This window comes from Phyllostomus hastatus, unplaced genomic scaffold (assembly GCF_019186645.2).
Source record: "Phyllostomus hastatus isolate PE091 unplaced genomic scaffold, TTU_PhHast_1.1 phas_contig_210, whole genome shotgun sequence".
NCBI classification, from domain to species: Eukaryota; Metazoa; Chordata; class Mammalia; order Chiroptera; family Phyllostomidae; genus Phyllostomus; species Phyllostomus hastatus.
In genome coordinates, this window is record NW_025333737.1 from 25,938,689 (window position 1) to 25,964,645 (window position 25,957).

Consider the following 25,957-nt stretch of genomic DNA (forward strand, 5'->3'; position numbering starts at 1 on the left):
GTCTGGAGCACGCACGGGTCACACGCTGGTCACGGGGACTGTGGTCCGCTTACATTGGTCTTTTGTCGTGGATCTCCCCACCCCCAGGAAGGCAGCCAGGCCAAATGCTCATTGGCTCTCCTCTTTACTGTGGATGTCACTGTCACCATCACAGCCACTGGGAGGGGCACACAGCTTCAACCCCCCTGTGTGCTAAGGGGAGGGACGGGGGCACTCGGGGCTATAAAACTAGCTATGTACACAAAGCATTCTAGGGAGAGGGCCCCCCATGCACGCACGTGTCCGGGCACAGTGGGAAATGGGGTCTGGGGCTCAGGTGGATGGTGGGGATGTGAGGTGGGCAGGCGGGTGTGTGCACGTGAGGACATTCTTGGAAGGGCTTGGGGGGCTGCAGACACACTGCGGGGGCCGCCTGCGGGGCTGCAAGCAGCCTGGCTGGGCGCGTACCTCTGGGTCCTCCGAGGTTCCTCCACTTTAAGGGTGAGGTCCTGGTAAGAACTGCCCCCTCCCTCCTAATCTTGACCTGAAGTTCAGAGGTCAAGGAGGGAGAGGCTGGCACTCCAGGTCCCTGCCTGGGGCCCAAGGGTGCAATGCCTTTCCCCACCCGCCGAGCGCCTCTGTAACTAACACTGGCATGGGACCGGGGCTGGGGTACCTGGGGTACCTGGGCACACTAAGGGAGTAAGGCAAGTAGGGGCATCTGTTTGGAAGACCAGGCTGTGGAGGGCAGTGAGGGGGACCCAGGACCCCTGGCAGAAGAGTGGCAGCGCTGGTCTCAGAGAGGGGGACTGCCGTGGAAACGTATCTCTGGGCCACCTCAGCAGGGTGGAGACATCCCCCGACCCTCAGGGGCTGCTCACACAGATTGGACACTGGGGAGACCACCTGAGGACCTCCACAGAGACACAGATTGGCACTTAGGGGCCAACACCGACTGGTCACTGCAGTGACTTCCACAGAGACAGAAGCTGGTCACCAGGGGGAGTCTCCCCCACCTGGGGTGGGGTGGGGAGGGTAACCACGGCGGCTGGTCCCAGAGTCGGCAGGCAGTCCATCCTCGCAGCTGCGGAAGAGCGGAGCGACTCCTAGCTGACACGGTACGTGGACGTGTTCTTGGGCTCCGTGCTGGGCACACACCAGTCGCCCGCCTCCTGGATGGTCTGGTAGTGGCGCCAGGCTGACTTGTTGTAGACGGGCAGGCGCTCCACCGAGTCCGTGGACAGGGCCTGGGGAGCAGCAGGCTCAGCCTCTCCCACAGCCCTGTGCTTTGCCCACCCAGCACGCCACCCTGGCCCCCAGGTGGGCTGCGGCAACCTCTGACTGCGAGACCCTGGCTGAGACTCCCAACCTTGACCCAGGAAGGCCCTCAAAAGGGCCTGTCCCTCTGAGTCTTGCTCCCGCCCACTCAAGGCGGCTGCTCACTTAAAGGGTCAAGGAGGGAGAGCAAGGAGGCTGGGCGGTGCGTTCCTGCAGGTCACCAACTCCGGGCCTGCATCTCCTCCTGAGCTGAGTGACAGATTCTCTACGGTTCCCCCTTCCCTCTGGGTTCCCGGAACAGGGGTCTCAGTCACGGACTGTGAGCTCCCTGACGGTGCCTGCCAACCCCGGAGTGCCTGGGGCCTGGGGCCTGCAGCTCTGCTCTGAGTCTCGGTCTGGAATCGGGGAAGGGCCACAGGGACGGCAAAGAGATCTGTCAGCAGGCCAAACCTGCCTGACCCGTCAGCAAGCCCTGCTGGCCGAGGGCCGGGCCCCTCACCTTGAGATAGATGACGGCGTCCGTCCCGAAGCCTTCCATGGAGAAGAGCTGCAGGTCCCCCTGGAAGTACTTGGCGTAGAGGCGGGAAATGGGGAGTCCGTACCCGAAGCCAGCCTGCGGGGGGGCAGGGAGGGAGCATGATGAGGAGGCTGGTGCTGCAGTGGTGGGTACGCTGAATGGAGTGCAGGGGGTTCCCAGAACCATGCAGGGCAGGGTGAGAGGACACCAGGAGGGAAGGCTCTGAGGCAAGAGGGGAGCCCTGGGATGAGGGAGGTCAGTCGGGGGGAGGGAGGCAAGCTGAGGAGGCACAGTCGGGGTGGGGGGAGTTAGCAGGGCAGGGAGAGGGCGTCCGGGCGGGTCACGGGCTCCTCTGAGTCTCAACCTCCCAGACCCAGCTCTACTCCCCGGTGCACGGACAGGGAGATGTTAGTGAACAATGATCAGGGACTTTGTGAGGGGAGAGGGGGAGAGCTAAGGGAAGGTCAGAGACAGACCCCCCACCCCAGACAGGTGGGGCAGGCTGGGCAAGGCGACTGACATCGCACGGCCACGTGAGAATGAAGAGACCACAGGAGAGAAGGAAGCAAGAGACGGGGAAGAGTGACAATTGGAAAAGAAGAGACGAAGAGACAGGTGGGCACCCTGCAGGAGGCAGGAAGGGAGTTGGAAGGAAGCCGCCTCACCAGCGGGGTCCCCCCGGTGCCGGGCTGGGGGGTGGGTGCTGTGGAGTACATGTAGCTGAAGAGCTGTTCGATCTTCCTCAGGGGGACACCCCCGCCGCGGTCACTCATCTGGGGGAGAAGAGACGCGTCAGGGGCTCTCCAGACCCGCATGCCACGTAGCTCCGCCCTCAGCCCCTTGACCTTCTCCTGGGTTTCCTAACCCCCAGGGTCCTCCAGAGTCCATCTCCTGGCAGGAGGGAAGCCCCACCACCAACCCCCACCACTGCTCTCTGGCCTCCGAAGTCCAGGGCCACATACTTTGATGGACAGATCCTCCTCACCCAAGGCCACCATGACCTTGACCGGTGGGAGAACGAGGCTAGACTCATGACTTTCCACAGTCGCTCGCATGGCATTCTGGGGAGGGAAGGGGTAAGAGAGGAGAGTGAGAGAAGCCCAGCCTTGACTGCCCCGTCCCCACCCCAAGCCACCACAAAGCCACAAAGACCCCACCGGGGGCTGCCCCCCACCACCACCCCACCACAAAGCGCCATCCCCGGCCTCCTCACCTTGAAGAGCTCAAAAAGCATGTGGTAGAGGTGGGACGGGACATAAACCATGTGAATTGGCTGTTTGGAGTTGGATGCTGCCGGGAAGTCAAGGCCAATGATCAGGAGATTGTCAGGAGGTCGCCGATCGGCACTCACTCACTCAGCAGCTGGCACCCAGCTCTCAGCCACCACCTGTCAGCTGTCCACCGGCTCATCCGTCCACCCAGCACTCACTGCTCCACTTACGCACTCACTCAGGGCCCATCGCCCATCTATCCACTATACAATGTCCACTGTCCATTACACAATGTCCATCCGTGCGTCCATCTACCCACTCATCATGTCTATTCAACATCCATTAACTCCGCTACCTGCCTATCCAGTGTCCACTCAAACATCCAATGGTCCTTCAGTGTAAGCACCTGTTCAGACATCTATCCTCACCACCTACCTATCCACTCAGGGTCCATATCCACGCTTCCATTCATCCCCTGTTTACCCACCCATCTATTCACCATTCACACATTCCAGCAGGATCTGTCTGTACTCCATCCAGCCTACTACCCTTCACCTGGACACTAGCATCCCCTGGAGAGCTCCTGCGCCCTGCGGGGAGCGGGCAGGGGGACTGCACAGGGGATTCCGCCCCCAGGCTCCGGCTCCCCGGGAATCACACTAGTCTGGGGTTTCTTCGTGGTAGGGACCGTTTCTTCCTGGTGTCTGGCACAGAGCTTTGTGGGCAGCAGAAGCTCGATAAAAGTGCCGAGGATCGGTGAGTGAAGGACTCTCAAGCCCTGTGCTGGGCGGTGGGGACAGAAAGATACACCACATTCAGCCCTACCCCCTTAGAAACTCAAGTCTAGAAAGTGGCCTATCTCTGCCCGTCAGTCTTGGTCCCTTGTAATTCACACAATGTAATACAGAGGTGCAGCTGGGACAGGCGGGCGCCTACCTGTCTAACTGTCAGACAGACACACACACACAGCCCTGCTCGCTCACCATTGATCTCTTGGATCTCCAGGTCAGGTGAGGCCATGTAATACTTGTCACACAGGAGCTTGGCCATGTCATAGGCATCTAGGAGGAGAGAGAGGCCAGCCACTCAGGGGATGGGGAGGCCCACCGGCACGTGGTCCTCTCGGCAGCACCACTAGGCATCACCCACAGTAAGCCCAGGGGGACAAGGCCCACGCCCGCCCGCTGAAGAATGGGCCGCCTTCCAGCCGGGCACGCCTGGGACCGCTTACCTTTCACCACCTCGGAGATGTTGCAGTTGGGGTCAATGCTGCCGATGTGTTTGGGGTGGGCCGGGTTGGTGCTGCCGTCAAAGATCAGGGCTGCGGCGGGAAGGAGGGTGCTGCCGCCGGGGGTGCAGAGCCCGTCCTGCTCTTCCCCCGCCTCCCCCCGGGGCTCTCCCCCTCCACCTCTATTCCTAACGCCTCTGACCCTGAGTGGCACCCCCTCCCCACCCTCCCGCTCTCTCCTCTAACCCTGACCCCTCCAAGGAGAGTTTTGTGTCCACCACACTGAACACTTTTTAAAGAGGGGACGCCGTCTCGCGTTCTGTAAACAGTGAAAGCGGTGACTGTGGGGGCCGCCCGCCGGCTCACTGTGCTGGTTGATGAGCATGCGGATGGAGATGCGGCTGAGGTAGAAGCGGTCCAGGAAGTACTGGATGTTCTGGTTGGACACGGGGTCGTCGCCGTAGGCGTCCTTGTACTCCAGCACGCCCTGCGCCATGGTGGGCACCACGTCATTGTGGCGGTTCCGGATGGTGACCAGGGCCTCGGTGAACCTGGGGGGAGGGCAGACGTCGGCCCCTACCCAGGCCCAGTCCTGGGGACACCCCTCGAACTCTCTTCCACTTCTGACCCCCTCTGCACAGTGTCTTCACCCACTCGACCCTTCCCAACCGAAAGACGATCACATAGCACCCACCCCATTCCCCCTGTCCCCGCTCCAAGCCCACCTTGACTCTCCCACTGCCTGCCTGAGAGCTGGGGGGCTCCCCAGGGGCAGGGGTCATTTCTTTCATGGTGCTGGCACCTCTGCCCCTGGGACTGGGATCACAGATGCCACTCGTGTGCACCTGCCCTCCTGTCCCCAACCAGGGCCCTCACTCACTGGTTCAGGGTATGATGGTCCTCTGGGTCCTTGTCCAGGAACTCCATGATGTCCAGGAGACTCTGGACATACCTAGGGGCAGAGGGAGACATGGCCTCAGCTCTGAGCGGGCCCCCTGCCCACCTGACTCAGCTGTGCCCCTCCTGTGGGCACCACCCAGAGCTGCACCGGCTGATCACAAGCTGCACACAAATTCTCTCCCTCTCCGCCATCTGTGTGTGGGTCTCCCTGACGACACAGCGAGGTATGCAAGAAAACCTCCAATGTGGTCATCCCCTTAGAGTGCCCTGGCTTTGGAATCCCAGAATGGGAGTCTTAGAAGGGCCTTGCAGACCACGCCATCCATGGGGTCTCGGAGGAGCAGACAGGCCCAGATGGGGCAGGGGACACTTGACTGAGGGCCAGCAGTGAGAGAAGGTCGAGGCAAGTCACTCTACCTCCCTGAGCGCCATCAGGGAGACAGATCTCACTGTCTGCCCGACAGGCTGCTGCGCACAGTGGGCAGTGTGGCCAGCCCAGGGCTCCCGCAGAGCAGAGGCTCAGGGAGGAGGATGGCAGGCCACACCCCTGACTCCGGACGGGGCGGGTTTGGGCTGGACACCGGAGTTGTGCCATCTGCCTAGGGCACTGGGTTAAATGGCAGGCAGGAAGGACCTGGGGTGGGGTGGGCAGGCCCAGCTCTGACAGGCCTGAGGGCTGCTCTACTCCAAAGGACCCAGTGGGGATAGGCACGCCCCCTGTGCCCCTCCTGCGGTAGGCCCGGTCAGGGTCTAGAAAAGGGCGGGCCAACCAAAGGGAGTGCTGGGAAGCCCTGACTCTCGGACAGCAGGAGGCTACCTTCTGCAAGGGAGTCAGGCCTACCCATGCAGCTGGTGGTAACAACCTAGAGCCATGCCTCCGCCCCCCTGAGCCAGGACACCCGCCCTTCCCTGCTAACACACCCAGCTTGCAGCTTGTTCTACTGCAGAAGGCCGGAGAGCTGAGCCTCTGGGGCAGAAACACTTGAGACAATAGGAAGAAGCGGCTGCCTGCAGCCCTGAGCAGGGATGGCCCCTGGGGCTTACCAGTCTCCCTAGAAAAGGCCCTACCCTCTCTTGCTTAAAACAGGAGAGAAGAGGGTGAGAGAGCTCGTTTTGGAGCTGGCTCTGCTGGGCCCCAGTCCTCCCTCTTCCACCTTGAGCTGTGTGGCCCTGGGTAAGTCATGGAACCTCTCTGGGCCCGAGTTTCCTCATCAGGAAAAGGGAGGGTTTTAGGCTTATTGCTATCGCTGCTTTTCGGTGAGGACTGAATGTGATCAGCAGCACAGTGCCTAGTACATAGTGAGCACTCTCTAAAAGTTTGCTCTTGTTATGAATGGTGGCTCAAACATTGTCAACAGCTGAGTGCATCCTCTGAGTCCCCAGGTGGCATGTGACACCTTCCTTCTGACTGTACTGGGCACAGGCTCTGAATCATACCATGTTTTATTCTTTTCTAATATACTTATCAATTATGCTATTACAGTTGTCCCAATTTCCCCCCCTTTGCCTCCCTCCACCTGGTACCCGCCTTTCCCTCCAGCAATCCTCGCCCCCTTAGTTCATGTCCATGGGTCATGCATGTAAGTTTTTTGGCTTCTCCATTTCCTATACTGTTCTCAACATCCCGTGTCTATTTTGTACCTTCCATTTATGCTTCTTAATCCCTGCACCTTTTCTTCCATTCTCCCCCTTCCCGCTCCCAGCTGATAAACCTCCAAATGATCTCCATTTCTGTGATTCTGTTTCTGTTCTGGTTGCTTGCTTAGTTTGTTTTTTTCAGATTCAGTTGTTGATAGTTGTAAATGTGTTGCCATTTTAATGTTCATAGTTTTGATCTTCTTTTTCTTAAGAAAGTCCCTTTAACATTTCATATGATAAGGGCTTGGTGATGATGAACTCCTCCAGCTTTACTTTGTCCTGGAAGCACTTTACCGGCCCTTCCATTCTAAATGATAGCTTTGCTGGGTAGAGTGATCTAGGTGGTAGGTCCTTGCTTTTCATCACTTTGAATACTTCTTGCCAGTCCTTTCTTGCCTACAAAGTTTCTTTCGAGAAATCAGCTGACAGTCTTACGAGAACTCCTTTGTAGGTAACTCTCTGCTTTTCTCTTGCTGCTCTTAAGATTCTCTCCTTATCTTTAACCTTTGGCATTTTGATTATGATGTGTCTTGATGTGGTCCTCTTTGGGTCCAATTCGTTTGGGATTCTCTATACCTCCGGGACTTGTATGTCTATTTCCTTCACCAAATGAGGGAAGTTTTCTTTCATGATTTTTTCAAGTAAGTTTTCAAGTTCTTGCTCTTCCTCTTCTCCTTCTCGCATCCCTATGATTCAGAAGTTGGTAGGTTTGGAAATGTCCCAGAGGGTCCTTATACTATCCTCATTTTCTAAAAAATTCTTTTTTCTCCTTGCTGTTCTGGTTGAATACTTATTTCTTCCTCATGTTCCAAATCGTTGATTTGAATCCCGGCTTCCCCCCCCTCCACTGATGGTTCCCTGTAGATTTTTATTTCACTTAGTGTGACCTTCATTTCTTCCTCTGTGTTGCTGCCACACTCAATGAGGTCTTTGAGCATCCTGACCACCAGTGTTTTGAACTCGGCATCTGAAGCTCGGTTATCTCCATCTTGTTCAGTTCTTTATCCTGGGGCTTTGTTCTGTTCTTTCATCTGGGCCATATTTCTTTGTGTCCTCAACTTGGCAGCCTCCCTGTGTTTGTTTCTGTGTATTAGGCAGAGCTGCTTTGACTCCTTGTCTTAGTAGCGTGGCCTGTTGTAGAAAAGACACCTGCAAAGTGTGTGGGGTGGAGCCTTAGGTCATCGTCAGGGTGGAGCAACCTGCTTCACCACTGTACGGCTCTGTGTGTGGGGAGGACGTGGAGAGGGGACAGTGCCGCTGCCTGGCTTCTGGAGGTGTGCCCGGCACTCACACCATTTCCAGTCACTTCGCCCACTTTCCATATGCGACTGGCACACTTCCAGCTGTTGCCCTGCTGGTGGATCCCGGAGTGGGTGGGTTCGCATATGTTCTAAGCCTGCGCGGGCCCTTTAAGCCAAGTCTCCTAAAAATCTGTCAGTTTCTTCTTCTAGCTTGGGGCTGGGATTGCTTGCTCCCAAGGTCTCTCTCCTGATATTTACCCACCATACACGGATATGGGATCATCCATCCCGCCTCTGCCACACACAGTCTCCGCCCCTCTCTGCCTCCCGCCATGACTCCGCCCCTCCTACCCATCTGGATGAACGTGTCTTCTTTAAATCCTTGGCTGTGTCTGGACTTCCATACAGCTCAATATTCTGACGGTTCCGGGTGTTAATTTGTTTTGAGCTCTAGTTGTAATTCTTTCTGTGGTTGTGCAAGGAGGCGAAGCACATGTCTAACTACGCCTCCGTCTTGACCGGTGAATCATGCCGTGTTTTATCCATCGTGCTCCAGACAGCCATTGGTGTCGGGAACAGTGCTGTCCCAGTCCTGGTGCGCCCTGCCCCTGACAGGGGGCAGCACACTCACTGATGGGGGAAGCCCAGAGAGCAGGCGAGATCGGGTTCCCCTCGGCAGCACCCCCCCCTTCCCTGCAGCCCCAGCAGACACAGTGGCACTCCCAGAGCCTCGCCTCCTGGAGAATAATGACAGCCAATAGTTACATAGTATCCATCAGTGCCCACCTGTCTCAGAATCTACCCTGGGCTGCTCATCTCCGGGTCCTCTTGATGGGTCGTCTTGATGAGCGTACAGCCCAGTAAGTCTTCACTTAACGTGGTTACATTGTCTGTGACTTTAAGCAAAACATGATAGCAAAACCAGTTTACCACAGGCTGACTGAGGTAAACAAGAGTTGAATTCCTACAGCATCTCACCCATGTCATAGTGAAATGACACAGAATGAAGCAATGGTTTCCGAGGACCTGCAGTATACTCCCCTTTCTGCAGACAAGGCGACCAGCTCCGAGAGGGCAGGGGATAGGCCCCAGGCCACAGAGTCAGCAGCTGTGCCGGGATTCAAACCCAGGTCTGTCTGATGTCAGGTCCACAGCACAGGGCCAACTGTTCCCCGTCTGCGCTGGCCCCCAACAGTGACACTGATGCTGATGGTCATGGCAGGCAGCATTTCCTGGGCACTGGCCCTGTGCCAGGGCACTGCTCCGTGCTCCCCCACTTCCACCTCCACCATTACCCTGTAAGGTGGGTGCTACTGGTAGCCCCAGTTTACAGATGAGGAAGTTACCCTGTAAAGTGAGGATTCTCTCTCTCAGGCATGTGTGACTCTGATGCCTTGTTCCCTGATCCTGCCCAGGATAAAGCTTGTGCTCATGTGATTCTTGGAGGGAGAGGGGATTTGGGGGGAGGACCTACAAGTGTGCAATGCTGGGGGCAAGTAGAGAGAGAAAGGCAAGCAGACCAGCTGGAGAGCAGGGGTCCCAGAACCCCTTCCCGAGACCCAGAGGGCAGGCAGAGAGAGAGGGGTAGGAGCCAGGAGGCCCCGCCCAGCTCGGTGATGCTTGGCCAGGTGCAGGGAGCGGGGTGGGGTCAAAGTCCCAGCACCCAAGGGTGTGTGTGTGTAACTGCTCTGGCTGCCAGCACCACCCCTCCGTGTCTGCCTAGTGAACCCGAGAGGACAGAAACAGGGCCCGGTCACATGGCCAGGGAAGTGCAGCAAAGGGCACCAGGGTGGACTGGCAGCGGGCAGTGCCCGCCGGTGCAGGTATGGGGAGAGCTGCCAGCCCCCGGCCTCAGGCTCCGGGGCTGCGAAGCAGGGTTTAGGGTCCTGGCCCAGCTCCCTCACAGGGCCATGCCTGCAGGGGAGTAGTTCTTGGTGTCCGCTAGGAAGGGGGAGCAGAGGATGAGAAGGATTCTCCCAGGGGACCCCAGTCCTGGCCTGAAGCCCTGCCAAGGGTCTGGCACACCCAAGGCTAAGGGCCAGATCATGGCCATAAGGGGACAGTCCCTGGGGCTGGAGCTACACTGACTGGGCAGCACAGCCCGTGGAGGGCCAGAGAAAGAACAGCCCTCGGACACGGGAGGCCCGGGAGCAGTGGCGCAATGACAGATGAGTCACTTCAGGTTTACGTGCCCTGGGAAGGCAGAGCAGGCAGCAGGGCCCTGACACTGTACATGCGTGCGTGGGGAAGGCCTGGGCTGGCCAACCCTGCAGTAAGCAAGGCCTCCCAAGACTCCCTTGGTGAGATCTGGAGCTCCACCCGCCCCAGCCCCTAAACCCTGCCTTTTGAGGCTTTCGAGCCAGTCCAGAGCCCTGGACTGGGGAGGCGGGAGGGGTGGAATGCCGGGAAGGAGGAGGAGGAGTGAGTGTGGGCATGCGTGTGTGTGTGTGTGTGTGTGTGTGTGTGTGTGTGTGTGTGTAGGAATGCTGGAATGAGCAAGCACTGTGGGGAGGAGGTGTGCAGAGGCTCGTATGGACGCAGGAGGGAGCGTTGAGTGACTGGAGGCGTGTGCGTAATCTGTGTGTCCACGGGTGTACGTGAGTGTGTGTGCACCATGCACTAGTGTCCACAGCCACTGGGACGAGGATGTGGATCGGGCAATGGCCGTGCCAGAAGGGGAGAGGTGACAGATGTGTCCTGCATCTGGAAGCCACCCTGCAGAAGGGTGGTGTGGAAGGGCAGAAGGGGGCCCTGAGCCAGGCACACCTGTGCCCCGCAGCTGACTGGGCCCTGAAGAGGCCCCTGAGCCGCTCAGGTCCCCATGTGTAGAATGGGGTCCACGGCAGTCGGCACTCGGCGGAGGCGATGCACGTTGCCCGTCTCCACTCTGATTGTGTAAGCAGCGGCCGAGGGAGCCAATGGGAGGGTTTGGCTGAAATCCCAGCTCTGTGCCTGGCGGAGCGGGCTCTGGACGCTGGGAGCCTGTGTGCTGCTGGTTATTCTTTCTAAGGGCAAGGGCTCGCTCCTGCAGGGTGGGGCGGGGGTCCTCCCTTGGGGGGGCTGGGGTCCATACCTCTAGCTGGCAGGCAAGAAGATTCCTAAGAAGGTGCCGACCATGTGATATGGCCCCCCACCCTCTCCCTATGACCCCTACAAACACTCTTATTGGTGACAGGAGTGACTCGCTGTCACTGGTTTCTACTCCACAACACTCCCTCAGATGCGCATCCCCACCAGGTCCACACCCTCCCTCAGGCTGTCTCTCGCTCCTAGAGGGAGTCAAAGTCACCCCTTCCATGCCCCAGCGACACCTACCATCACACGAAGTTCTGTGATGTGAGTCCTGCTTTCCCGCGGACCTGTGAGCGGGGTCTCTGACTCCAGGCCACTGCCCCAGCACGCAGCGCTCGGCCTTGCCCTCCGGCTCACACACAGCCTGGGCTGGAATCCCGCCCCCGCAGGCTCTCCGAGTGATCTCAGACAAGGCTCTTAATCCCTCCGAACCCCGGTCACTCATCTATAAAACGGGGATAACAGCGAGGCCTGCTCCCTCAGGCTGCTGTGAAGGTGAAATAGTTAATACGTGGCCACACCTGACGGTTTCTGATGCGCAGCAGGCCCTCCAGGTGTGTTTGCTCGGACACTGTCAAAGAGAACTTCTGCTCGACCTCCGGCCTGGAGGTGCTGCAGCCCAGAAGTGATGCTGGGGACGTCCCTTGTGTTTAGAGACTTCCCGGCACTTTCACATCAAGCGGTGGCATTGGGACCTTGCAAACAGCCCGGATCCCCATTTTACAGACGAGGAGACCGAGGCTCGCAGAGGCCACACGGTTGGCCAAGGACTCAGGGTCCAAGCAGCAAAGCAAAGCCTCAAAATCAAGCATGCCGATGCCACACCCAGGGCTTCCCACCACCTTCCAGTCACTTCTAAAAGAGGGTCTCCCTACGCCAAGTTTGTCCGGCTGAGGTAACTTATCAGGTTCATTTACAAGCAGGAATTCTCCACTTGCTGGAAGTGGCTCCCACCCAGCGCCCCTCCCCAGCTGAGCAGAAACTGCATTAGCTATTACCCCATACTGACTATGAACCACCCCTACTGGCAGTCGTATAGGACCTTCCCATTTTCCAAAGGGGAGGTTTTGTTCCTTATTCATCAGACTCTGAGCCAAGGCCCTCCTGCCAGACTCCCGAGCAGGTCATCTTCCTCCTCGCGTGCACACTCTGCCCCCCTCCACTGCCTCCATCGCCCAAGCTGGCCAGGCGTCTCCTGCAGAAGGAGGCCTGCACTCTCTCAGGGCAGCCGCCTCGTCCCTGTCAGGCAGTCCCTCCTTCCCCCACACCTCGGTCTCTCTGGCTGCAGCGGATGCCCATTCTGGAAACAATGCCGGCCGGCTGTCTCTTCAGTGGGTCAGACACTCCAGCAATCCCTTCGCCTGTTCTCCTCCAAGCAGAGTCTCCCACTGGGAAGTGCCCTCTCTTGTCTAACTCCGCTCCCTCCTGCTGCTGGCTGGCATTACCAAGAGAGGAGTAAGTCAGGCCGAGCCCCCACATGTGGAACATTTCCAGGAAGGGACTTTGCGGGGGCTGAGGGACATCATGGGCGGTCCAGCAGCTCCCCGCCCCACCCTCCCCGCAGTCCCCTGGTTCTCCCAGGAAGGCTCTGTGCGCGGAGGAGCCTGAGAGGCCATGTCCTGGAGTCAGGGACCAGCTGGAGAGGCAGCCACGTCCATCAACCGGACAGAAACAGAGAAGCGGCAGGGAGAACAGATGGCACCTTCTGTCTCCTCCCCACGACTGCCACACCGCCCCCCGGTGGGGAAAGCTGGTGAGCGTGGAGGTCTTGCACCTGTGAGGGACAGGGCTCAGCGAGGGGTGACCTGGTTGGGCCACATGAAGATCATCTCTGCCCCCCAGCCCCACCTCCACAGCTTTCCCTTATCGCACCATATCCACGAAGCAAGCTCTCCGATGCCCTGGCTGGGCACTGTCCTGCCTCCACGCCTCCGCACACGCAGTTCCTCTGGCCCGGAATGCCCTGCCCTTCCTTCTCGGTCTGGCTCACCGAGGCACCCTGTCAGGCCCAGGGACACGTGGCCTCCCCTACGCATTTCATATCCGTGTCAGCTTCCCCGAGACTTTCTGGTCCAACTAACACTCACTGCATGCAAAACGCTCTCCCTCCCATATCTCATTTAATCAGCATGCCGTGCGTATACAGATCTGCACACAGAAAAAATGCTGGAAGAGCACCAACAAAACCTTACGGAGCCTTAACAGTGTTCGGCTGGTAGTGGCTGGCGTTCTCTTCTCTCTGCTTTCCTTTGTTTTCCAAATGTCAAAGTGAACGTGCTACACTTCCTCGCTGAGGCGGAAAAACCCCAATCAATGTTACCTTTAAATAATGCTTTTATTCTTAATTTAAATAAAACTAACTCTTCGGCAGCTCACTGCTCCTACCACTGTCCATGCAGCACTTACTGCGCCTTCTCTTACTCTCCCTCGGAGATCGGAGATCGCAGGCTCCCCCAGTCTGCCCTTGGGCTCAGAGGCGGAGTGGAGTCCCGAGCCCAGAAGGAAACCCAGCCAGGCCACACCCACTACGGCCAGAACCAGGAAGAGATTTCTGCACAGGTGCTGCTAAGGGCTGACCACGTTTAGCCACGAGCATGCCCAGTTACAGAGCGAATGTGTTTGCTTTTCATATGACTGGCATGGGCTCTTGTCATCCAGTTACTTAACCCTGGACAGAGCTCTGCAGTGAGCTTTACTGAGAATTTCCCTCCACTACTGCCGCTGTGTGCCATAAACGTCTGATCTTTGCCCTCGGAAACCCTTTGGGCGTGGGTCCTCTGTCTATCTGAGTGCTTTCTGACGTCCAAAACGGTCTGACCCGTAGGCAGGATGGTAACGTTTGAAGATTTGCTTCTTCCTGGTTCTCTGTTTCCCATAAAGTTGCCTCAGGTAAATATTACCCCACAGAAGCTGGGTTTTCGGGACCAGGGCTGAGGGCGAATGGGCTGACCTGAGCCTGCTTTGGGGTTTTGGCTGTGAGAATGATTTTCTAGGCGGATCCGGGGTTTCTACAGAAAGGAGGGCAGTGAGTGTGGGGCCGTCCCCCAGACACAAGGCTAAGGAGTGTGACTGCTCTGGCCTAGCATTTTGCGTGACTTTGAGTCAAACCTCCCGAAGTCCTGTGCCTCCCCTCTGTCCCCCGCCTCCGTCAAGGCTGCTGGGAGCATGGAGCCTCCATCTCTGAGCCCAGGGCCTCTGGCGATGGAGTGGGAGGTGTGGGGACCTAGCCAGGGGTCTCACCAGCTCTGCACCAGCTGTACTGAGGGTGTGCTCAGCACCCGGTCAGGAAGCAGGTTGATCTCTTTCATGATGTTGGCCAGGCGCACAGGCAGCTCTTGCCGGAGGAAGGTGAATGAGGTTTTCTCACAGGCATTACTGGACCCTGGTGGGGGGGAGGGGGGAGAGGGGTGAGCCCACATAGCTGCAAACCATCAAAGCCAGAGGACATCTCAGGGGTCAGGTTGATAAAATCCTTCATTGCCTGAGGGTTCAGAGGAGAAGTGACCGGGGGGCACAGAGCAGGCAGCGAGGCCCCGAAATGTTCTGACCTCTCCATCACCCAGTCTAACCCTTTGGGGAGTTGCATCCTCTCCTTACTCCCAGCTGAACCCCACTTTCCCGCAGCTCTAGGGGGCAGGGCCACTCCCAGGCCCTAAGTCACCTCACTTCTTCTCTTTGTTTCCCATCCAGCAGACACCCCCATTTGGGGGAGTTGATCCAGGAGGGCAGAGCAGCCTGGGAAATCCATCCCTCCCCAGGGCTGGGTGCTGGTCGAGGGGAGCTAAGCCCTGGACCACCGCAGCTGCAGGCTCTCAGCATCATCTCTGGCCCTGCCCATCTTCATCCAGGCTGGTCTTGATGCCCATGGTAGAGCTGCCCGCCCTGTATTAATACCCACCCACCCGAGAGGCAGACAGGGCCAAAGGATGGCAACCCACATAGCTTGGTCCTTGGCCTGGCTTCAGGATGAAGAGGGTGATGGATTGAATGAGGCCACAGGCCAGCGTCAGGACACTTAGGTTCTAGTCCAGGTTCTGTTTCCAACCCTGTCACCCAGGACATGTCACCATCCTTCTAAAAGTCTCAGTATCCCCCACGGTGCTATAAGTGGACGAAACTCCACTGTGAGCCCCTCCCAGCTGTGACATTTCTGTAATTGGGGTCCACCCAATCTGGACTAATCAGCTGCTAGGAGTGGGCACAAGAGGCTTTCCTACATGGGGGCAGCTCAAACAGGGCAGAAGGCAGGCCGCCAAGGCCAGGGAAACAGGTACTCTGTGTCCCGGCAGCCGCCTCCCTGCCCCCTCCCATCAATGACGCAGCCGTAACTTGAGCCAGATGCTGTCTCCTCAACTCTGGAGAGTCCTGGGCATCCCCTCCTAATCCCCTCGTGGCACTATGAAAATAGCACGTGGACAGACAGGGCGCACACAATGTCTGTTTCAGTCACCACACTGACTGGCACATCCTTGCTCCTGCTCCAGAGCCACCCCCAGGATGCTGATGGTGGGTGATCCTGGCCGAGGAACCCAGGGGCAGTCGAGGGTGGGTACAAGCCACCTGACTCCATCTCATGATGCCCTGGGCCCCTGCCCAGCTGAGGAAAAGCAGTCAGGACTGAGGGAATTTGATCTTCAAGTGTCCTTGCCCACTGTGACAGCTGGGGGCTGGCTCCTTCAATGGGTGGAGGTGTCCTGGTCAGTGCCTCTCTCCTGGGTGCATTTTCTCCAACTGACCCCTTGGGGGCCCAGCCCAGGTCTCCTGCCAGGGGGCTGCACCTCCAAGGCAGCCTTGTTACTCCCACCAGCAATCCCCCCACTTCCTCAGTCTCCCACTCTTAAGAGTCCACAGGACCCGTTATGCCTGGACACATCCTTCTCCCTTCCTGCCCTTAGTATCACCACTTCGCTGCCCCTTACTCTCACGAAGCCTAGGAAGACACCTCAGAAAGCTCCCATGCAATGCCCCTCATTTCTTCCCATTAATAGTCCAGTGGAGAGTTTCTACAGCCCGGGTACCCCAAACCCTTTCAGGCCCAGGGCTCCTTTCCTCCCTGGTAACCCTTTCCTGCCTGTTCCCCTCCAAGCAACCCTTCCTTGTGACTTCTCCCTTCATCCTTCTAGGCCGAGATCCCTACATTCGCCCCACCCAAGCCCCCGCGGGGCCCGGCGTCCAGCCGCCCCCTGCCCACTCCATACCGAAGTCCAGAAACTGCTTCATGGACAGCGGGGAGGGGGAGAACTTGCTGAAATGCTCGATGTACTTGGGCGCCCCTGCCAGGGACGCATTCTTCAACAGCGCGCGGATCCAGCGCATGGTGGCGGAACCGCGGCTCGAGTTCGGGCTCCTGTCCCCGTGCAGGTGGCTCTCGCGCTCGCCTCGGCTCGGCCCAGCCTCGCCCGGCCTAGCGGTTTCACCGCCTCCTCCCCTCCCGGCCCTGGCCGTCCTCCAAGACCTGGCCAATCGGCTGGAGGCGGCTCCCTGACGCCACCAATGGCCGCTCACAAACAACTCTGGGACAGCCTATAGCCTCCCGCTCCGGCACGTGGCTTCCCCCGGCCCACCCCGTTCACCGGGGTTGGCTGGAGGAGGCCTGTTGTTTTCTTGAGACCGCGCGGAGAGCCCCGCCCCCTCGGCTCACTCCGCCCTCTTCCCTCCTGCCAGGGGTCCAACCGAGTTAACCCCTCCCTTCCAGAAGCCTATTATTATTCATCCTGCTTCAACGCTTCTTCCTTTCCTCGCTCCCTCCCCGAATCTCCATCACTTGCCTTCCCTTCAATTGTCCTGGTAGCTTTCAAAGAATCCCTGTGCTCCCAGAGGGTCCTGTGTCACCTGTCCTGGTCCCCTACCTGCTCTGCTTCAGTGGGTTCCCAGTGCGGATGACAGTGACTATGAACGTTTCTAACTTGCTCAGGATTCAGGATCAGGATGCAAGCCCATGTACTCTCTCATACAGACTCAGCCCACTCATTCCACTAGATCCACTCACAAAGGAAGGTGGAGCGAGCCTCTACCATCAGTGCTACGAGTGCAGTTTTCAAAACACCTTTTATTATTCCCTAGCTCCTCTGACTTGAGAAAGCAACCTTCTCCTCACTGGGCTCCCTTAGAAAAAGGTCCTAAAAGGTGATTTGTGCTGAAGGCCTGGGAGTCCCCTTTTCCCCAGCCGCACCTGCTCTTTGGTAGGGGCGTAGTGCGCCCTCTTGCGGTCGGACGTGGTATGTCTCGTCCTCTGACTCCCTTTTGCTGTTTTTGCTGTTTCACTGTTGAGTCCTCCGCCGCCCGCACTTGCCAAGATCCTAATGCGTGCTAGGCTTTGTGCTGGGAGCAGGCAACACGCACAGGGTTAAGGCACGGTCTCTTCCCTCGATCCTGTCATTTCTTATTTTGGAAATAGCTGCATAAGTAAATAATCAGACGAATCGTTATAACAGAATGTGATTACAGACAACACTGAGCTATGTTCAAGGCTTCACATGGAAGAGACTTTGAATGAATAATAACCTATGTGCCAGGCACTGGTGCGTGTTCTCATTTAATTCTCCAGACAGCTTTACAGTGCTATTAGTATCTCCATCTTATCTATGAGGGAAGCAAGTAAACAGCAAATTGGAACTTGTTGACTTCCCTTGCTGACAGCTTTTCAGTGACTCCTCTCTCCTCTCCTCTCCTCCCACCTCTCTCTCTCTCTCTCTCTCTCTCTCTCTCTCTCTCTCTGTGACTGTCCACTTTTTACTGGAGCCTTTCAAGTTCTCACACGATCTGCTTTGGCTTAACTCTCCAGCCTCATTTCTCCGTGTTCTCCTGCTCAGCTGCAGGCCATACTTCTCCACTGCCTTGAGTCAGCCTCCAACCTCCAAGCTATTGCAAAATGCTGTCTCTCCTTTCTGGATCATTCTTTTACCTCACCTTCAGCTTCCCATTCTTCAGGTCCCTGACCCTACTGGCCTGGGTTATGGGCTCCCTCCAAGAGTTCCTTAGACCTCTTGAACTCAGCACCATTGTAGCTCTTATCACCCTGAATCGTAATTAGTTGCCGACTGATCTATCTGCCCCACTAGACTTTGAGCTCCAGGAGGGCAGGGCTGTGTCTGTCTTATTCACTGCACTGTTCCAGCACCAGGCACTGCACCCAGCACAGAGAAGGGCAAAGAAGGTAAAAAAAAAAAGAGTTGGGGTCACCATGGAGACATGCCATAGAGGTATCAGGAGGACCACCAAACATCCCTCCAGCTAGCAGTTGGATCATCAGTGATGTTGGTGAGTGCAGTCTTGAAGTTGCCCCGAAGAGTAGATAGGATACTATATATAAAAGCCCAGCCATGTGCCTGGCTCATAGTAAACAACCAATAAATGGCAGTTACTACTACTATCACTGTCAAAACTAAAGTGACAAGGAAAAGGCAGTCATCTCAGAGGCCAGGTGTGGGAGAGGGACAGAGGTTTCCCAGGATCCTCCCCTTAGAGCTGGACTTCTGTGATGTGGGCCCTGTGCTTTGACTACAATTCCTTCTGCGGGGATCGCTGCAGGGTGGTAACAGAAGTGGTGCGGTGTGCTGGATTGGTCAGCCAGGCTAGGTGATGCCGAGGGAACCAGCATCACCTCTGCAACCCCAAGTTCCCGGCTACATGTACAACATGGGTTGGGACTCAGACCAACAGAAGCTTTGTCTCAGCACAGGCCTTTCGGTGATACGAGAGCCAAGACCCTCTTCTGGGACAGCCGGGAGGTGCCGCAGCTCCAGGAACTCGAGCAGCTCGGCGTCGCAGAGGGTCCTGTTGTAGGAAGTGGGCGTCGTTGCATGTCTGCCATAATGTTTTTTTGCATAAAAGCCTAGAGACATCAAATCCAAAAATGAATACGTATTCTCACGAGAGAACATGTGTACGTGCGTGTGTGACAGTGTGCTCATCCACACAGCTGCTCATGGGAGACCGGGGCTGGGCCTCTGAGGCTGGCCAGAGGGATATATATAGATCTCACCTTTTTCTTAAGAGAAGGTGGCTGGGAAGAACTGGACGGAGCTGGCACAGCCAGAGCTGGACTTTGATGACCTACATGTAATGTTGTTGCTGACCAAGTGAGTAACACAGATTCTGGAAAACAGACCAAGACCTGCTATGACTGGTTTTGAGAGCTCTGGGTGGGGGCTGAGGTTTTCCTTTCCTAGAGGAACTGGGCGTTCCACCATCAGCCAACCCGGGGAGGAGCAGATCCCAGCATGGCAAGAGGAGTGGGCCGCTGGGCCCATGACTCTGTGCGAGGTGGGCTCTCCTGAAGGGGGTAGAGCACAGGCGGAGGCCACATCGAGGAGGGCTGGGAGATACCCAGGCAGACAGCAGGAGCAGCTCCCGGGAGACTGGCCTGGGTCTGCGGGCTCTCTCGGAGCAGCTTAATTGAAGACCTGTCTCTAGACGTCTCTGGGTAATAAAATCTTGCCAAAGGTCACAGCCTTGGGGAAAATTAACAGAAGGACCTGCTGCCACTGTTTAGGATGAAGTCATGGGAATAGCAGCCCTGCCCCATTCCCTAGGCCTGGAGGGGACAACCTCAGCACAGAGGAGGAAATAGAGAGCTTGAGCCAATGCTGGGGGGTGGGGGTGGCTCCGTGGGCTCACAACTGAGGCTCCCCTGCGGGAGTTTCCTGGGGACTAGGGCTCCAGGCACTGCTGCGTGGAGGCTGGGGAACAGAACTGTGACCTTTGGGACCTTCCAGCTAGAGTCACTCGGTCACCTTATGATTAACTATCTACTCACCAGGATACCTGTAGGTGGTGGCGGAAAATGTGAGGCAGAAGAGCCGGTTCTTACCAGAATTCAGCCCCCAGGCTGGGACTCTCGGCGGCCCACCCCTGCACCCAGTCTTCCTCCACCGCTATGCAGAACTCCGCTGCTGCAGCAAGCAGCTCCCTGCCTCTTCCCAACCCTGCATATCACCCTCTCCCCTCCTCCTTCCCCAGAGCCAGCTCGCTGGCCACCGAGAAGCCACTTTTGATTCCATCCAGTCTACTCAGGTCTCTCCCCTCATCCCATGTTCTGCATTTCAGTTCTGTCTATGACCAGCCCTCAGACTGGGGCCTCCCCGAGGGCAGGGGCCAGTGTCTGCGCCCTAGATCTCCACCCTCCCCAGCTCCAAGCGCCCCGCATCAGGCTTTGTGCACCTGGGGCTCCTTAGCCATCAGAAAGAACAAGGCTGGTGAGGGGCGCAGGGGTGGAGGCAGATGCAGTGCATACAAACGGGGGGGGGCTGTTTATTGGCTGATGTGAGAAGCCTATATACAAAGAAGGCACGAGGGGGGGAGGGAGCTCCCCTGCTACAGTACCGTGGAAGGGGCAGGAGGCCCGCCAGCAGGCAGCGGGCAGGAGAGGGTTTCTGGAACCAGCTTCAACGTCTAGAATGGGCCTCGGGACTCTGCCCATTGGGGAGAAGGCAGAGCCAGTTGGTGATGAAAGCCAAGGACAGCCAAGAATCCCACTTCTAGGCTTCTAACCCATGGTGGGTGGGGAGAGAGTGGAGTTTGGCCAACAGGGCAGGGACAGGGCTCCCTCCCTGTCCTACATTCAAGTGTCGCTCCCTCTGTGGTCTCCTGGGGGTCTCTCCAGGCCTTCCAGAGGCCAGGAGGATAGTGGTAGGTGAGCAGTGGTATTTCCGCTGTGTCCTTCCAACATCTCCTCTGCCCAGGACCGGTCCCCTCCTCCGGTGAGGATTCCACTGCGCTCCCAGGGCGCTCCCAGGGCGGCGTGTCCCGGCTGTCCCGCGGTTTGCTCTTTTAGGCTGCATTCCCTGCTAGTGCATGCTATGGCTGCGGACAGAGGCTTCGCAGTGATCCATGGCACAAGATCGCCCTGGGGGCCTTCTTCCTAGTTCATTCTGCTCTCGAGTCTGAGCAGGCCAGGTCCCGGGCAAACTCAGGCAGACCCCCACCCCTGTCCTCCGGCATGGGCGCCGGGAACTGCAGCTGGAGGCCTGGAGGGCTCTTCCGTGTCAGTAGTTTCATCCCGAGAGCAGAGTCCATCCAGTGACTGTGGCTCAAGATGGGGCCAGTGTAAATGGGAGAGGTGTCGCCACTTTGGAGGCCTTTTCCTCCTGGCTCTGGCAGAGGCCCTTTGGCTTGGTTTTGGCATAGGCAACGGCGGGGACACGCATGTCCACACACCATCTGTGGGGCACAAGCGCAGTCCACAAAGACTGGGACCCACATTTGTCCACACGTGTCCGACACACGGGGCTGCGGTATGCTCAGCATAGCGAGGGCCACGGCCCCAGCCCTTCTGCAGGGGGAAGCCCATGGCCGGGGGGCCTGTGCATGTACTCGGAGAGGTGTGTACGCCGGAGCCTACTGGTGCCAGCCAAAGGCAGTGGCCCCGTGGGCTGTCGGGGCATAACTTATGATAAACAGAAGAAGGGGACACTGGGGGCGCAGGGGTGGGATCTGGGAGGACGTCAGTAGTATTGATCCCATGTCTGCCAGCTGGTCACCCAGTGCTTCTTGGGGGGCAGGGTCCCCCCCGGAGGTGGGTAGCGTTCCTCCTCCCGGATCCGCACCGCATGGTACTTGGGCATGATCTGGTAATAGCGGGTCCGCTTAAAGAAGTCACACTGGAGGTGGGGGGAGAAGGGGAAAGACATCAGCGTCTGGCTCTGGAGCCCGTGGGAGGATAAGCCCAGCCCCTTCCTCTCCCCCCGCCCCCAGAGGTCCTCAAAGCCAGGACCCCTAATGCAGACACATGCCTGAGACGAGGACGAGGTTCTGCATGCCAGTCCCCAGAGGAAGGAGGAGCTGAGGAAGGCCGAGAGGAGACAGGGAGGCGGGTGGAGGTAGGGGCAGCCGCTGAGGTGGCTGATGGGATGGCGAGGATGGGTGGTGATCTATCCTGACCCGTGTGGGGAGGGGTCGGTTTCACCCTGGTGGGGGTTCACCCTGGTGGGGGTTCCCAGGAGGAAGGACTCTACGAGTCCCCTCCTTCTCTGGAGGTGGGAATGGGGGTGTAGAAGCACTCCGGAAATTTGCCTTGTGAACGACAGAGATGGGGTCTAGCCTCGGTCCTAACACTTTCCAGTTCCCAGAAAGCATGGGGAGGGTTTTATGGCTGCCTCTGGGGCTCCTAAGTCCTTGAGGAGCTCCGTGGGGAGGCTGGTCAGAGAAGACACCCTGAGCTCGCAGGGTGTGGAGGGGAAGCAGACGGAGCGGCCTGCTCTTTGGGGTGGTGGTGCTCTCTGGGGACAGAGTGAGGTGCAGAGAGGTCCCATGAAGGAGGAGGAGCAGACAGGACAGAGTGAGAGGCCCCAGCCAGCTGGGGGGCTCAGGAAAGAGGGCCCAGAGGCCACGTTACCCAGGTGGGATGGGGGCAGGGGCCGCCCCCTCAGTAGTCCTCCGTCAGCCTCTCTGTCTCTGACGGCTGGCTCTTCATCTCCGCCTTCTGCCTCTTAGCTTCATACAGGGCGCGAGTGCGGGCTCGCTTGAAGAAGCCGCACTACGGAGGGGAGGAGGCGGGGAGGGGCCATCAGGGGGAGCTGCCGGGGGTCCTTGCCAGCAACACTCATGGACTGGGGCTTAGGGCTGGGGAGCCTGGAGGCCTGGGTTCCAGCCCCAGATGGGTGGTGTGGCCAGGAGCCAGAGCTCCTGGATTCCCCTTTGCAGCCTGCAGGTCCCCCCATCAACCCGGGCGGAAGCATCCCAGTGGGTGAGGTGACGATGGGCAGGGGGTGAGACTAAAAGCTGGGGAGAAGGTGGGAGGACATGGGAGAAGGGTGGGGGGTGGATGTGAGGAACGGGAGGAAGGGCGAGTGGCTGAGGGTCTGCCGGCAGGAGGTCCCAAAGCAGGAGTCCAGGCGGGGGCCGGGTCCTGACCTTCCACAGCAGGAGGATGATGATCCCCAGCAGCAGCAGCCCGGCGCCCACAGACACGAGCACCAGCCACAGCTCGATCTCAGCGGGCAGCTCCTCCACCAGCTCAGAGTCAATGTCCACCGAGAACTGGAGGGGGTGAGAAGGGGCTCAGCCCTGTGTCTGCCACCGGAGACCCCACGGCCTTCCTTCCTGTCCCGGCCCGGTCTCCAGCACTGCTGTTTGACCTGCCGCCGGTAGGCGGTACTCAGGGACTGGAAAGAGCGCCTGTCTGACCACTGGCAGCAGTAGATCAATCCATCCTCTGTTTCTCCGAAGGAGCAGCCTCAGACCTGAGAGGCAGCCTGGAACCTGGGTTTGTGACCCACACCCCCAGGATTGGGTACCAGCTCCACTCCTGACCAGCTGTGTGACCTCGAACAAGTACCTCTCTGACTTTCGAACTTTCTCTGACTCGAACTTTCACCTCTCTGAATCTTCACTTCATGGTCTCTGATAAGAGGATCATAATGCCTGCTTCATAATATGTAACCAAGTGGCCAAACGCATGTACTCTGGAGCCAGACTATCTGTGTTCAAGTCCCAGCTGTGCTATTCACTAGCTGTGTTTCCTTGGGTAAATTGCTTAACCTCTCTGTTCACCTGTAAAAGGGGGATTTGTATAATAATACCTACCTAGTAGGTTGCTGGGAGGATTAAATGACTTAACATGAGTGAACTGCTTTGAGCAATGCTTGGAGCACAGCAAGCAGTCCATAAATATTTATGAGAAAATAAAGAACACATAATGTATAGCGCTACTTTTTTTCTTCCTCTACAATGGAGATATATATGAAATATATTTATATGGTACTTGTATTATGATGTACTTTATATACAGATAGAAAGTTCTTCCTGACTAGTCATGATCATTTCTTTAAAATTACTTTGATTGCTATTTCATAAAATACAGATGTTTGCCCTGGCTGGTGTGGCTCAGTGGATTGATCGAGGGCCTGCGAACAAAGGGTTGCAGGTTTAATTCCCAGTCAGGGCACGAGCCAGGGTTTCGGGCCAGGTCCCTGGTAGGTGGGGTGTGAGAGGCCCTTTGGAATCAAACTGGTGACCCTTTGGTTCACAGGCCAGCACTCAATCCACTGAGCCACACCAGCCAGTGCTAAAATACAAATACATTAAAGAAAATCAGATTGCTAGTAATTTTACTCCTGAGAAATAACTATCTTCAACATATTAGTGAATCTCTCTCCATATTTTTTAAAAGATTTTATTTATTTTATTTTTAGACAGGGGAAGGGAGGGAGAAAGAGAGGGAAACATCGAATCAATCGGTTGCCTCTCACACGCCCCCCACTGGGGACCTGGCCCACAACCCAGGCATGTGCCCTGACTGGGAATCAAACCACGACCCTTTGTTTGCAGGCCAGCACTCAGTCCACTGAGCCACACCAGCCAGGGCTCTCTCCATATTGTTAATGCATATGTTAAATATATACTTTTTTCTTCCACATAAATGGGATCTATGTATACTGCACACACTGTTCGGCAACCTGCTTCCCTTTTCACTTAACATCATTATCTTTGGATGCCAATTAATAAAGATCAACCTAATCTCTTCTGCTATCTGTATAGTCATTTAGATATATACCATAATTTATTGAACCAATCCACCAAAAAACACTTACATTGTTTCCAACTTTATGCCATTACAAACGTTTTGAAATATCCCCATATATTTATATTTATATTTATGTTCACATATGTCCTATTAGCTCCTTAAGGTACACTGATATGTGCTGGTCAAAGGAAATGGGCATCTGGAATATGTTAATAGATATTGACAAATTGGTCTCCAAAAAGAATCCATCAACGTACGCTCCAATCAAAAGCATTTCTTCCCACCTCATCAGCACCAGACGGCATCACTCTCTCTCATATTTGCCAGCCTGATAGGATAAAAAAGTCTTGTTGCTGTCATTTTTATTTCTTTACTATTGAGTAAAACGTTTGTGTTTTGCAATAGGTGCAATGCCTGTTTGTTTTTATGTTGCCCTTTGTGTGTGAAACATGCATCCATACTTTGCCCTAGGTGCTGCAGATGTTTTAAGAAGCACATCACGTGCCCTGTGGGTCTCCTCACTGCCTCTACGCTGTCCAGGCGTGCTGCGTGTGCGTGCGAGTCACGTTCTTACACTTTGCAGATATTTATTACGTTTTTTACAAACTGAAGGCAACCCTGCCTCCGGAAGTCTCTCAGCACCATGTCTCCAACAGGCTCCGAAGACAGTTATCATTTTTAGCAATAAAGTAGTTTTAATTAAGGTAGGTACATTGTGTTTTTAGATATAATGCTAGTGCACCCTGAGTGGATTGCAGAACCGTGTAAACAGGACTTTTCTGTGCCCTGAGAAGCCAAAATATTCGTGTGGCTCCCTTGATCGTGCTTTATCTATCTCGCTTTATTTGCCTTATGGGGGTGGTCCGGGACCAGACCTACAGCATCTCCAAGGCGTGTCTGTGTCTAGTTCTAAAATTTCATCTAGCCTCGTTTTTCACATTTTCCCTTTGGGACTTCTGGGTTTGGTAAAGGAACTCCCTCTCCAAATAATTAAAGATTATCATTAAATTGCTTTCTGAATTTTCTTCTGGTATATTAAGTTTTATTTCCTGTTAAATATTTAATCCAATTCAAAGGTACTTTTGTTGATGGTGTGAGATAGGGGTTTGTCTTTACCTTCCAAATGTGTTCCCCTGACACGACTTAATAATCCAGCTTTCCCTACTGATTAAAAATGCTATCTGTAGCCCTGGAGGCTGTGGCTCAGTGGATTGAGTGCCGGCCTGTGAACTAAAGGATCGCTGGTTCGATTCCGAGTCAGGGCACATGCCTGGGTTGCAGGCCAGGTCCTGGCTTGGGGGTGCACTCGAGAGACAACCGAACATTGATGTTTCTCTCCTTCTATTTCTCCCTCCCTTCCCCTCTCTCTAAAAATAAAGAAATAAAAATTTTTAAATGCCATCTGTATAATGAAATTAATTTCTATGC

At 56.4% G+C, this 25,957-nt stretch overlaps 2 protein-coding genes across 2 annotated transcripts in view; both read right to left on the reverse strand.

Annotated features, from left to right (window-relative positions):
• Positions 1-107: 107 nt before the first annotated feature.
• PDK2 (pyruvate dehydrogenase kinase 2) lies at positions 108-16,508 on the reverse strand. The gene is made up of 11 exons (XM_045836835.1): positions 16,263-16,508; positions 14,305-14,446; positions 5,094-5,165; positions 4,580-4,764; positions 4,217-4,306; positions 3,969-4,046; positions 2,988-3,064; positions 2,737-2,835; positions 2,440-2,547; positions 1,757-1,870; positions 108-1,226 (listed from the first exon to the last, which is right to left on the reverse strand). The coding sequence occupies exons 1-11, from the start codon at positions 16,378-16,380 to the stop codon at positions 1,086-1,088; spliced, it is 1,224 nt and encodes a 407-aa protein (XP_045692791.1). The 5' UTR covers positions 16,381-16,508; the 3' UTR covers positions 108-1,085.
• A 3,788-nt stretch (positions 16,509-20,296) lies between these two features.
• ITGA3 (integrin subunit alpha 3) overlaps positions 20,297-25,957 on the reverse strand; it is a 29,416-nt gene continuing 23,755 nt past the window's right edge. The window contains exons 24-26 of the mRNA XM_045836332.1: positions 22,918-23,043; positions 22,400-22,540; positions 20,297-21,665 (exon numbers count right to left, since the gene is read on the reverse strand). Coding sequence (XP_045692288.1) covers positions 22,430-22,540; positions 22,918-23,043 — 237 coding nt within the window. The 3' untranslated portion in view covers positions 20,297-21,665; positions 22,400-22,429. The remainder of the gene's footprint in view (positions 21,666-22,399; positions 22,541-22,917; positions 23,044-25,957) is intronic.

Bases quoted from the DNA above. Each gene is read 5' to 3' on its own strand.
- PDK2 (XM_045836835.1), bottom strand. From the start codon at position 16,380: ATGCGCTGGATCCGCGCGCTGTTGAAGAATGCGTCCCTGGCAGGGGCG. The intron at 4,765-5,093 runs GTGAGTGAGGGC...CCCTCCCCCCAG, and splicing joins GACCATCATACCCTGAACCA to GTTCACCGAGGCCCTGGTCA. The intron at 1,871-2,439 runs GTGAGGCGGCTT...GCCCCCCCGCAG, and splicing joins GCACCGGGGGGACCCCGCTG to GCTGGCTTCGGGTACGGACT.